The 12,500-nt window shown below is 36.3% G+C and overlaps 1 protein-coding gene across 6 annotated transcripts in view; it reads right to left on the bottom strand.

Moving 5' to 3' along the window:
• LOC137650113 (regulator of microtubule dynamics protein 1-like) overlaps positions 1-12,500 on the bottom strand; it is a 314,670-nt gene that overhangs the window by 131,188 nt on the left and 170,982 nt on the right. For all 6 annotated transcript variants that reach the window (XR_011045912.1, XR_011045913.1, XR_011045914.1 and 3 more), the window contains one exon: positions 10,322-10,502. Coding sequence is in view for 2 of the 6 variants with exons in the window: in XM_068383241.1 (XP_068239342.1) it covers positions 10,322-10,502 (181 nt within the window). In the remaining 4 variants the exon portion in view is untranslated. The remainder of the gene's footprint in view (positions 1-10,321; positions 10,503-12,500) is intronic.

The following is a 12,500-nucleotide window of genomic DNA, read 5'->3' as shown; positions in this document are numbered from 1 at the left end:
TACATATACATATATACATATATATATACAGTGAACCCTCGCTACTTCGCGGTTCGACCATCGCGGATTCACCACTTCGCGGATTTTTTCCATAACCCATATATATACAGTAATATATATATATATATATATATATATATATATATATATATATATATATGTATGCATGTATTTATGTATATATGTAGGTATGTATATGTGTATACATATAAATATATATATATATATATATACACACACACACACACACATATATATATATAGATATATATATATATATATATATATATATATATATATATATATATATATATCTAAAGTAGGAAGATGTGATGTAGTTCTAAGGGAAAAGTATGGGAAATATGTCTGGGTAATAAGCAAAGCTCTACCTCCAGTTTGTTTCTTCATTATGATCAGAGATAAATGTAAACAAAACATTGGTTGCCATTTTTTATCGTGCTTTTTAGCATGTTTAGGAAATGCATGATATAAAATCACCTTTAATATTTGTGCCTGTTTTAGTTTAGGGTACTGTAGTACATGCATTAAGTGTTCTGTACTTTAAAGGGTAGTTTGTTAACAGTACTACGTACAAGGGAAGGTTTTAAAAGTCTGAATATACATGTTGAATAAATAGGTAAATATGGTGTCACTACTTCGCGGATTTTCACCTATCGCGGCCGCGACTGGAACCTATCTACCGCGATAAACGAGGGTTCACTGTATATATATATATAAATATATATATATATATATATATATATATATATATATATATATATATATATATATATATATATGTATATATATATATATATATATATATATATATATATATATATATATATATATATATATATATATATATATATATATATATATATATATATATATATATATATATATATATATATATATATATATATATATATATATATATATATATATATATAGTAACCTCTACATCCGAACGTATCTACATCCGAAGTAAAATTCGAGCAAATTTTTGACTCTACACCCGAATTTTATTTCGACACACGAAGTAAGCAATTTTCGTCGTACCGGTTGTATCCGAATTTTTCGACATGAAGTAAGCAATTCGACTCGTACCCTCACAGTTGTTCCTTTTTCGACCCCGAAGTAAACAATCCTCGTACGCGTAGTCGGTGCTCATAGCGCCTGATGTGTTTTTTATTTCCGCCAATAGAAGGAAGCACTTCGACCTCGGATGGACCCTCAATCAGCGCAGCTTGGGTCAGTCCTCTGTTCTCGTCACCTTCTTGCGGTTGTGCCCTGTGCGTTCTGCTATTAACTGTGTTTTAATCGTGATTTTTTACGTGCATCCTTTTACGGTAATTTACGCAAAGTATGGGTCCTAAAAGGCTTAGTTTTGCAAGTGGTAGTGGTAGTGGTGAGAAAAGGAAGAAGGAAATGCTTTCTTTAGATGTAAAGCAGGAAATTACTGAAAAACATGAGCGTGGCGTCCGCGTGAGTGAACTTGCTAAACAGTATGGCCGTAATATGTTGACGATCTCAACAATCCTTAAACAGAAGGAAGCTATTAAAGCAGTGAAACCTTCTAAGAGGATCACCATTATTTCAAAACGCCGTAGCCCATCATAGAAGAGACAGAACGACTTCTGATAGTCTGGATCAAGGACAGAGAGATTGTTGGCGACACCATCGCCGAAACCGTCATCTGCGAGAAGGCGCACGCCATCTTTACTGACTTGAAGGAGGAGAGCTCTGGGGGTGATGCTGGGGAGAGTTCAACCAAACCTTCCTCAGATGATTTCAAGGCATCTCGTGGCTGGTTTGAGAAATTTAAGAAACGGTCCGGGATTCATTCAGTTGTTCGCCACGGAGAGGCTGTTAGTGCGGACACACAGGCTGCAGCTGACTTTGTCAAGAACTTTGAAAGGATCGTGCTGGAAGAAGGCTACGTAGAGCAGCAAGTGTTTAATTGTGATGAAACCGGGCTGTTTTGAAAGAAGATGCCCAGTCGAACCTACATCACTGCCGAAGAGAAGAAATTGCCTGGGCATAAGCCAATGAAGGATTGGTTGACTCTTGCCCTATGTGCCAACGCTAGCGGGGACTTTAAAGTCAAGCCCTTACTGGTTTACCATTTCGAGAACCCTAGGGCCTTTGGGGCACACAACGTCGATAAGGATCAGCTTCATGTTTTCTGGCGATCCAACTCGAAGGCCTGGGTCACTAGGCAGTTCTTTGTCCAATGGGTTAACCAAGTTTTCGGCCCTTCTGTGTAGAAGTATCTTCATGAACAGAAATTACCTTTAAAGTGCCTGCTATGCCTTGACAATGCACCCGCTCACTCCCCCGGACTTGAAGATGATATCTTCGATGAATTTAAGTTCATAAAGGTGCTGTATCTTCCACCGAATACCACCTCTATCCTCCAGCCCATGGACCAGCAAGTCATCTCTAATTTTTAGAAGCTGTACACCAAGCACTTATCTAAGCAGTGCTTTAATGTCACGCAAAGCACCAACTTAACTTTGCGTGAATTTTGGAGGAGCCACTTCAACATCGTGCACTGCTTGAAGATCATAGATCAGGCTTGGGTGGGATTAACTCGACGGACCCTCAATTCTGCCTGGAAGAAGCTGTGGCCTGATGCAGTTTCTTCCCGAGATTTCAAAGGTTTTGACCCCGAACCTGATCCCGTGGTGGGTGCAGCGGAAGACGTAGAGGAAATCGTCTCCCTTGGCAAGTCCATGGGTCTGGAGGTCGACGCAGATGACGTTACGGAACTCTTCGCCGAACATCACGACGAACTTACCACAGAGGAGCTCAAGGAACTCCATGCTATGTCTGAGCACATGAGTGATGACGAGGAAGGGATCGAGGAGGTAGAACATGAGTTAGGTTCGGCGCATATAAAAGAGGTGTTAGGAAAATATCAAGACGTGGTCGACTTCATCGACAAATACCACCCAAAAAAATTGCAGGTTTGTTGTGTAGTTGCGCAGTTCGATGATGTTTGCCTAACTCACTTTCGAAACATTCTGAAAAGCCGTACCAAGCAACTATCTATCGATAATTTCTTTAAAAAAACTACGAAGCGAACTCGTGATGAAGAGGATGTAAGTGATTAAAAGAAAACGGCAAAGAGTGAAGCGAAACAAAGTGAAACAAAGAAAACGGCAAAGAGTGAAGCGAAAGAAATTCAATCAATTTTAAGTGTAGAGAGTGAAAGTGATTAAAATTAATCATCAAAACGAAAAAAAGAAAATGTAAAAAAAAATATAAAATATAAAAATGAAAAAAAAAATAAGCTAAGTTATGTTAAAGTTCACTTAGTGTAAGTTAGAATAAGTTACGGTAGTGTACGTTTATCGTAGTTAACCTCTCTACCTCCTCGCCGCCCGTCCGTCTCCTCTCTGCGTAGCAAGACCAACACCACCTGCGCTGGAGTTTCTAAGGTAAAGTGGCGCTAAAAACCTGTTTCTTATTTATCATTTTTTGCTAATTCTTCTTTTTTACACGTCTATTATCTAATTTAATGTGCATTATTCTCATGGGAAATTATGTGTAGTAGTTTATTAAGAAGTTATCATAGGTTTTTGGGCTAAACCACGGATTAATCCTATTTCAATGTATTCTTATGGGAAAATTCGTTTCGACATCCGAACATTTTCTACATCCGAAGTTGGTTGTGGAACGGATTAAATTCGTATGTAGAGGTACCACTATATATATATATATATATATATATATATATATATATATATATATATATATATATATATATATATATATATATATATATATATATATATATATATATATATATATATATATATATATATATATATATATATACTGTATGTATATCATCATCTCCTCCTACGCCTATTGACGCAAAGGGCCTCAGTTAGATTTCACCAGTCATCTCTATCTTGAGCTTTTAAATCAATACTTCTCCAATCGTCCTCTCCTATGTCAGGCTTCATAGTCCTCACCCATGTAGGTTTGGGTCTTCCAACTCTTCTAGTGCTCTGTGGAGCTCAGTTGAAAGTTTAGTGAACTAATCTCTCTTGGGGAATGCAAAGAGCATGACCAAACCATCTCCATCTGGCCCTCACCATGATTTCATCCACATATGGCCCTCTAGCAATCTCTCTTATTGTTTCATTTCTAATCCTATCCTTCCATTTAACTCCCAATATTCATCAGAGGGCTTTGTTCTTGAATCTACAAAATTTGTTGGATTTTGTTTCATTGTCATACCAAGACTCATGTTAATATAGGAACACTGATCTCAATAAACTGATATATAACCTGATTTTTAAGTGTAATTTCAGGCGATTTGATTTCCAGATTTTATTAAACCTAGCCATTATCTGATTTGCTTTTTTCAATCTTTCATTAAACTCCAATACTAAAGACCCTATATTAGAGATCATAGCTCCTAAATATTTAAATGATTCTACCTAATTAATCGTTTCTCCCTCCAAAGATATTTCATCTTCCATTGCATACTCCGTTCTCATCATCTCTTTCTTCTATTTATCTTAAGCCAACTTCCTGATATATTTCATGCATTCTGGTAAGCAAGCATTGCAAATCCTGTGGTGTTCTGTTAATAAGGACAACAAAAAAGAGAAATGTTACTATGTACGATCGTGTGACACACGGGTGGTACAACATAGAAGATATTGTATCCCTCGGCAAGTTCATGGTTCTGGAGGTCGATGAAGAAGACATCACCGAACTCATAGAGGAGCATCATGAAGAGCTCCCCACTGAGGAACTCAAGGAGCTGCATGCCATGCAGAATGATGAGTTCCAAGCACAGTTGAGTGAGTTGGAGGAGATCGAGGAGGTAGAGCACATCATAAGTTCGGCTGCAATAAAAGAGATGTTAGCACATCATCAACACGTGGTTGACCTCATTGATAAGCATCATCCACAGAAACTTCAGGTTTGCCATGTAGTTTCACAATTCGATGATGTTTGCTCAACCCATTTCAGAAAAATTCTAAAAAGCCGTACCAAGCAACTTTCTCTAGATAGTTTCTTTAAAAAATCTACGAAGCGGTCTAGTGATCATGATGAAGAGAAAGAAAGTGAAGCAATGAAAACTAAGATTGAATTGAGTGAAAGTGATGAAAATAGAAAAAAAATGTAAAAAAAATACAAAATATAAAAATTAAATAAAAATAAATAAGCTAGGTTAGGTTAAAGTTCATGTAGTGTAAGTTAGAGTAAGTTACGGTACGTTATCGCAGTCACCATCTCAACCTCTTCGCCAACCGTCCGTCTCCTCCTGCGTGGCAAATCCTACACCTTCTTTTTTACATCTCTATTATATAATGCAATTGTATTATTGCTATGTGTAATTATGTGTAGTATTTATTACGGAGTTATCATAGGTTTTTGGGCTGTATAACGAATTATACGAATTACAGTGTATTCTTATGGGAATATTCACTCCACCATACAATCGTTTTAACATACGATCTAGGTCCCATAACGAATCAAACGCGCATGTAGAGGTTCCACTTACAGATGTTTTGTATAAGTTAAGAAATAGTAAACAGTACACAATACTCTTTGTTATTAATTTGTATGTACATCAGCTGATCTGATCTCCGGACCCAAAATACTTAGATTGATAATATACAGTATACCCTAAATTTAAAAGAAAAGTACAAAAAGGTTTTATTAAAGCTCAATTAACTATTTAAATAATTGTAATTTTCTAGAATGCAATAATGTTTCTGAAACGAAATCAAATATGAGAGAGAGAGAGAGAGAGAGAGAGAGAGAGAGAGAGAGAGAGAGAGAGAGAGAGAGAGAGAGAGAGAGAGAGAGAGAGAGAGAGAGAGAGAGAGAATCAGCTGTTGAAAAGTAATTGAACGTACAGTTTTTGTTTATTTATTTAAAAGAAACAATTACTATCAAGATTCTTAAGTTTATAGTTTGTAAAATAAGCTGTATTTCTGTTTATAGAAGTACAGATAACATACTGTGCAAGAGACAACACAAAAGAAGTTGCTTCATGCTTCAAGAGTAGCGGCGTAGGCTATGAGTCGTCTGAATGAAAACATCGAACACTTACAGTAAGTACAGTTTACCTGTACTGTAGTGATATTAATGTACATATAATACAGTAATATACACTACAGTATTGGTGCGTATTAGGTTACAGTACAGCATTACTAGATAGGAACAACTTTTATTATACAGAACAGTAAGGGGATGATGATGACTCTGTAAACTTTACCTTAGCACAATACTGTACTGTAACCTTACTGTGTCCAGTACATAGTGTACATGTGTGCAAATGTATTGTACACCGTACATAGGATTATAAACTGTAGTAGAAACCAAATTAAAATAATATTAGGCAGTATTTACTGTGTTAATCATCATCTCGGGCACCCACTCGTGGCAAGGGGCAGTGAGTTTTTAGGTTAGGAGTTAGTACAGTATTTATTCACGAAAATTCCCTTTTCGCACCTGTGTCTAAAACCTAACTATCGCGAAGAAGGAGGCCTGACTGTATATTAGCCGAGATTCATGGAGTCTCCGAAAGGTCCCATTGGGTGTCTTCCAAAGCCTCGGCGACCTAAGAGAGGTGATCATAAGGATGTCTATCCTCGCATTGAGCGAGTGCAGCGAGCACACTTGCTCTGAGAGGAGAGCAAGCACACATGCTCTGAGAGGAGAGCGAGTTCAGCGAGCACACTCACTCTGAGAGGAGAGTGTGCTGGGGGAGTGTTCTCATGAGCATTACCCTCCAGATCCTCAGACAAAAAGGGAATCTGCTGCTGCAACTACTACATCAGCACCCTGCCTGTTAGAGGTCTTAGGAAGTAAATGCATTTCTTATGATTATAGTATACAGTACAAACCTGATCACCTGGTCAAGTTTGTACTGTGTACAATTCATTTACCTATTACTCACTACAGTATTTTACTTTACAGGCTGCTTTTCTGGTCCTATTCAGCAGGAGAACCCTACCCTCTACAGGACCTACACAGTCGTTTTATCATGTTCGTTCAAAAGCATTTAACATTTCACATTGCATATTGCTTGTTTATTGTTAAATCCACACTATCAAAGCACTTAAAAGAACAAGAAAGCTTTCAGTTTCATCTTGAAAGCCTTAATATCTTCAGTCTTTCGAATGTCTAGTTGGAAATTATTGTATAGTCTCGGGGCCTCATATTTAAAGGCTCTACAGCCTACAGTAGACATACATCCACATTCCAATAATTTTAAAATATCTGTAACTATTCTCGTGTCAAAACTACTTGCTGGCTGCACAATATGTATTAATTCTCTTAGATATTTTGGATACCCAGTTCTGATAACTTGATAGGTTATTGTACATATTTTAAAATCAATTCTTGCTTTAATAGGCAGCCAGTGTAAATTAATTAGTATAGGAGTGAAATTTTCTCGGGATGGGACACCTTTTATCAGTCTTGGTCCTTTGTTTATTATGTTTTGTAATTTCTTAAGGTGCACTTTTAGTAAATTGTAGTAGATGGAGTTACAGTAGTCAATCCTGGTAATAACACAGTTTATTACAAGTTTTTTTACAGAATGTTCATCTAAGTATTACTTTTATTTGGGCATTGAAAGACAAGTTACAGTCAAGAAATACGCTCAGATCATGAACTTTTCTAGATATCGGGGCAGAGTTGTTATTAATGTTCATTTGAATATCACCCAAGTTTCTTATGCTGTTTTCTTTCCAACCACCATAAACTCAGTTTTATTTTCATTTAATTTTAGTTGCTTGATTGTCGTCCTTTTCCTAACAATGGCAAGAATTCGGTTTAGGGTTTCAGTAGTCTTGTCTATATCATTTATGGAGACCTAAAATTGTACAGCATCTGCAAATAGTTTAAACTTTACTCCATGCCTTTGCAGCATTTTTTACAGACCAATACTATAGATACAAAATAAGATAGGGCCCAGTACACTCCCTGAGGTACCTCTCATATGATGAATAAGTTTCCACTTGGCACATAGTAATTTCTGTCAACCAAGTACAGTAGTCTTTTGGGTATTCAAAAGCTTGATCTTCAATACTGATGGACCATAGATCATTTAGTAGCAGTTTATGCATAACTGTATCAAAAGTAGCACTAAGATCAAGAAATATTAAAATACCACATTTGTTTTCATTAATCATTTACAACAGAACAGATAACTGCCTCCATACAGTATAATTTTCTGTAAGCAGATTGATTTTCTGGCAAAGCTTCTATTTCTTCTAAGTGACTAATTAGTTGTTCAAGAATTACCATACATATTCTAGCACTTTTGAAATAAAGGATAGATTCGAAATAGTTCTATACAAGCTTAATATCTGGTAATCTAGAACACTTTTCAGAACTGGTGTGACTATAGCCACTTTCTCAGATTTGGGAAACTTACACTCATTAATGCTTGTATTTGCTATTCTCGAAATCATATCAGCTGAACTAGAAAAGTTTCTTTTCTCAGTTACTTCAGATATTGGAATTGGTGACATCGTCTTGTGTTATATTATTAAATTTTGTTAATTTTATCCGTTCTTACTTGACAGAACATAATGATGCTTCTGAGACGTCTGGATAGATAAACTACCAGGCTAGGAGAGCAGACTGCTGTAGCAACTACGCATGACGAAAAATCCCAAAGGGTCGGCAAGCTCTGAGGGATAATATGGCACACCATATCTCTCAAGTGAAAGGGTAGTTTCCACTTCAGTACGCTGATGGAACCGAGAGGCAGCTTGTTAAAGGAGCTTCCCAATCACTGACCAAGTAGGCGATCAGATTGCAAAGCAACCACTTTCAATAACCGAGGCTGAAAACATTAGATCAACAGCACTTGCTATTATGCGTGTTGGTCGCCCATGTCCGCTAATGGATTGGAGTACACAAATGGAGCAGACTTCCTCTTAGAGGTTCTCAGATCCTAAGACTTCAGGGAAGACTAACTCCAAGGAGGTAAAGGTGAGTTTTCACCTTTAGCAAACCTAAAGAGTTAATGGAACCATGATATTAATCAAGACTCCAACTCAAGGACAACATCCCCAAGATGCTAATGTGTCATACAGGGAACAAAATCAAGAGTAGAAATTTCCTTTTGCCAGAGCCAGTGAACATGGAAAGAAACATCTGTCTTCAACCACGGCTGAGATCAAAGTGAAGAAGGTATGAGTGAGTGGGGGGGGGGGGGTTTGCTGTCCTGCACTAGCCACCCATTGAGATACTACCGCTAGAGAGTTATGGGGTCTTTTGACTGGCCAGATCCTTCTCTCTGGTTACGGTTCATTTTCCCTTTGCCTAACACATACATTGAATAGTCTGGCCTATTCCTTACACATCCTCTTTTGTCCTCATACACCTGACAATGCAGATAACCAAACAATTCTTCATACTGCACTGTAATTGTTCAGTGGCTACTTTTCTCTTTGTAACGGTAGAAGAGACTCTTTAGCTATGGTAAGCAGCTCTTCTAGGAGAAGGACACTCCAAAATCAAACCATTGTTCTCTTACCTTGAATAGTGCCATAGCCTCTGTACCATGGTCTTCCATTATCCTGGGTTTGAGTTCTCTTGCTTGTGGGTACACTCGGGCATACTATTCTATCTTATTTCTCTTCCTCTTATTTTGTTAAAGTTTTTACAGTTTATATAGGATATATTTATTTTAATCTCGTTGCTCTTCTTAAAATATTTTATTTTTCTTTGTTTCCTATTCTCACTGAGCAATTTTCCCCGTTGGAGCCCCTGGGCTTATAGCAACCTACTTTTCCAGTTTGTTGTAGCTTAGCAAGTAATAACAATAATAATAATAATAATAATAACAACCATTACACCTCGTTAAAAGTTTTATACCTGTATGCCAGCTTGCTCTGATTTCTTCTCATATGTAAAGAACATAAGGTTTGTATTCTGTGTAGGAACAAACCCAATTTTTTTTGCATCCTCCAGTCCTGTAGTTGAACAATTTCACCTGGTAAATTACATATTTTTGTTTTGCTTCCAAGGTGGCTGTTCAGGTAATACTTGATTAAAGGGTATGTGAAGAAAGTGGTATTTTTGGCAGATTCTTTTTTACAAACAATTGATCAGAGGGAGTGCGCTTTTTCCTTAACATTGAAGGTTATAAAGCAATGATGAAATCACCTAAATTTTCAAATAAAATAAGCCAAAATTCACACTGCAATAATAAAAACAAGATTTTTTCTTTTTCAAATATTGACTCTCAAATCTTATCTAAAGTATCCAGTAATATGTTCTACCCCTTAAAATATTAAGCAAAAACATCTTGAAATGTTCTTACCGCTTGTAATTCTTTTTTTAGAAGATGGTATGCCTTGGCTTGGTCTTCACCTGTGCCATCATTCAGATCATCAACTTGTTGCAAGACTTCATACAGTTCTTCATCCTCTAGAGAGAGAGGAGTAAGCTGCCTTCGTTCAGGTGAAGACAAAGGATGGCTGCCAAACGAGATCACTTCTAAACTGAAGACAAATAACAATAAACACATAAAAATAAGCTTCATTCTGCACTGATACTCTTCTTCGATAATTAAAAATGACTGTAGCAGGGAAATATTCCTAAAGTTCTTAAAGTATTAAACAGAATATTTCTTCCTTTTCTTTACAATAACAACTAATCACCAGCTCTAAATTATCTAAAATAATGAATACGAATCATGTAATGAGTAAGGTTAATTAAAACCCCCTTTTAAAAGACAAGTGGACAATGTCCATATTATCTACAATGATATGATAAGGTTTCATATTGACAAAAACATCCTCTTAAAAGAAGTTATGTAAGGGTTTTAAAGATATTTCAATCAGATTAAATCTTTACTTGAATAATAATGGTCATAATTAATAGTACTGTAAATGGGGAAAGAACTATTTCATGTAACATAGTAATGTAGTTCATGGATGATAAACCATATCACATATTCAAATGGCCATACAGGTAGTTTGGCCTATAAGCAGACATACACCTGATAGCAAATGATAAGATATAAAAGTTACCAAAATGTAAGCAGCATTAATCCATGTTCTATTACCTATCTTTGGATGATATTCATGTAAAGAAAAATTATAAAAGAGCAACCATAGAAAACTAGGCATAAAGGAAAAACTATATATAATCATATAAAAACTATCTATGGGATGTACAAACAAATTTAACCTCCCATCATGATCAAGCCCAGAAATCTTGAATGAAAGGTTAGGCCACATAAGATTATATACAGTATTTGTGCAGCAACGATAAACAGATAAAAATAGCACATAACATGAAAAATTATCATACCATAATTGCCATAAAATTTTCTAGTTTTTACCTGCTGCAATTTTCAGTATCATAAATATAAAATCTTTAACAACAAAACTTATTTTACTAATATAACCCACCAGTTTACATATACATAATTCTGCAGTCTATAACTCACAGGCACACTACCCAGAATATATAGAAAAACAATTCCATTCGAAGAGGTACACATCCAATTACATCAGTGTATTTGGTTTATAAACTTAGCAGGTAAGGAGTTTGTGAAAACTGAAAGGGTGGTAATGATGAAAAAATATGATTAAAGTTCATTAGTTTTAACATGGCATCAATTTACATGTGCCTCCTGAGTAGCTAATTGGGATGGAAAGCTTCTTGTCAAGTAGCAAACCTTTAACTAGGGAACTGAAGTATAGTAGAGGCCCCAATTACGCAAGACCTTGGTTGATCCACGGGCTAGCAGAATTGGAAAATCACATACTGTATTTCAAAACACACAACAGTAATAACTCTATTAGAGACAAGGCAAACAGAAAATTACCCAGTCAAACTCTTTACCAAAACATTTCCAAGACTTTTATGTATTATACTGTATTTTCTCTAATATGAAATTGCTCTTATGAATAGATAAAACATTTGAAAAGTATTAGTTTTAATAACAGTGGAATCTCGGTACTCAAACAACTCACAAGTTGAACAATTCGATATTCGGCCAAAAAATTTGAGTTCAAAATATCTCTGAATTCGAACAATTTTTCGGAATTTGAACAGCCTCCAGCCAAATGCACGGCGTCAGTTTGAGCTAGCCTACTATCGAAGAAAGACTCATGCATTATGTTGTTATAGATTGTGCTAATATGAGAAATCTGGAAGTAATCTGTATTTTTCCTAACAATACATACCTATAGTTATTTATAGGGTTATTACTTTCAGTGAAGCTGAAAGATGAGCCATTAGACTTTTAGCGAGGGTTAACCACCCACCCGCTAGTTAAGCCGGCCATCCATGCAGAGGACTGACCGTACGGTTTGTCCTGCAGAACTGGAGCGGCGCTCCTGTCCTGCGAAAAAATGCTCACACGCTACAGACTAGCCTGCTTAGTTCAAGAGGATGGGACACCCAGGATTAGGTCTACATGGTTACATTTTTGGTACTTGTGTACCAGATCTGGTACATTATAGGGTATCAAGTACAATTGGTAGCAT

This window comes from Palaemon carinicauda, chromosome 11 (assembly GCF_036898095.1).
Source record: "Palaemon carinicauda isolate YSFRI2023 chromosome 11, ASM3689809v2, whole genome shotgun sequence".
Taxonomy (NCBI): domain Eukaryota; kingdom Metazoa; phylum Arthropoda; class Malacostraca; order Decapoda; family Palaemonidae; genus Palaemon; species Palaemon carinicauda.
The sequence above is the reverse complement of the archived record's forward strand: the minus strand, read 5'-3'. Positions and strand labels throughout refer to the sequence as shown.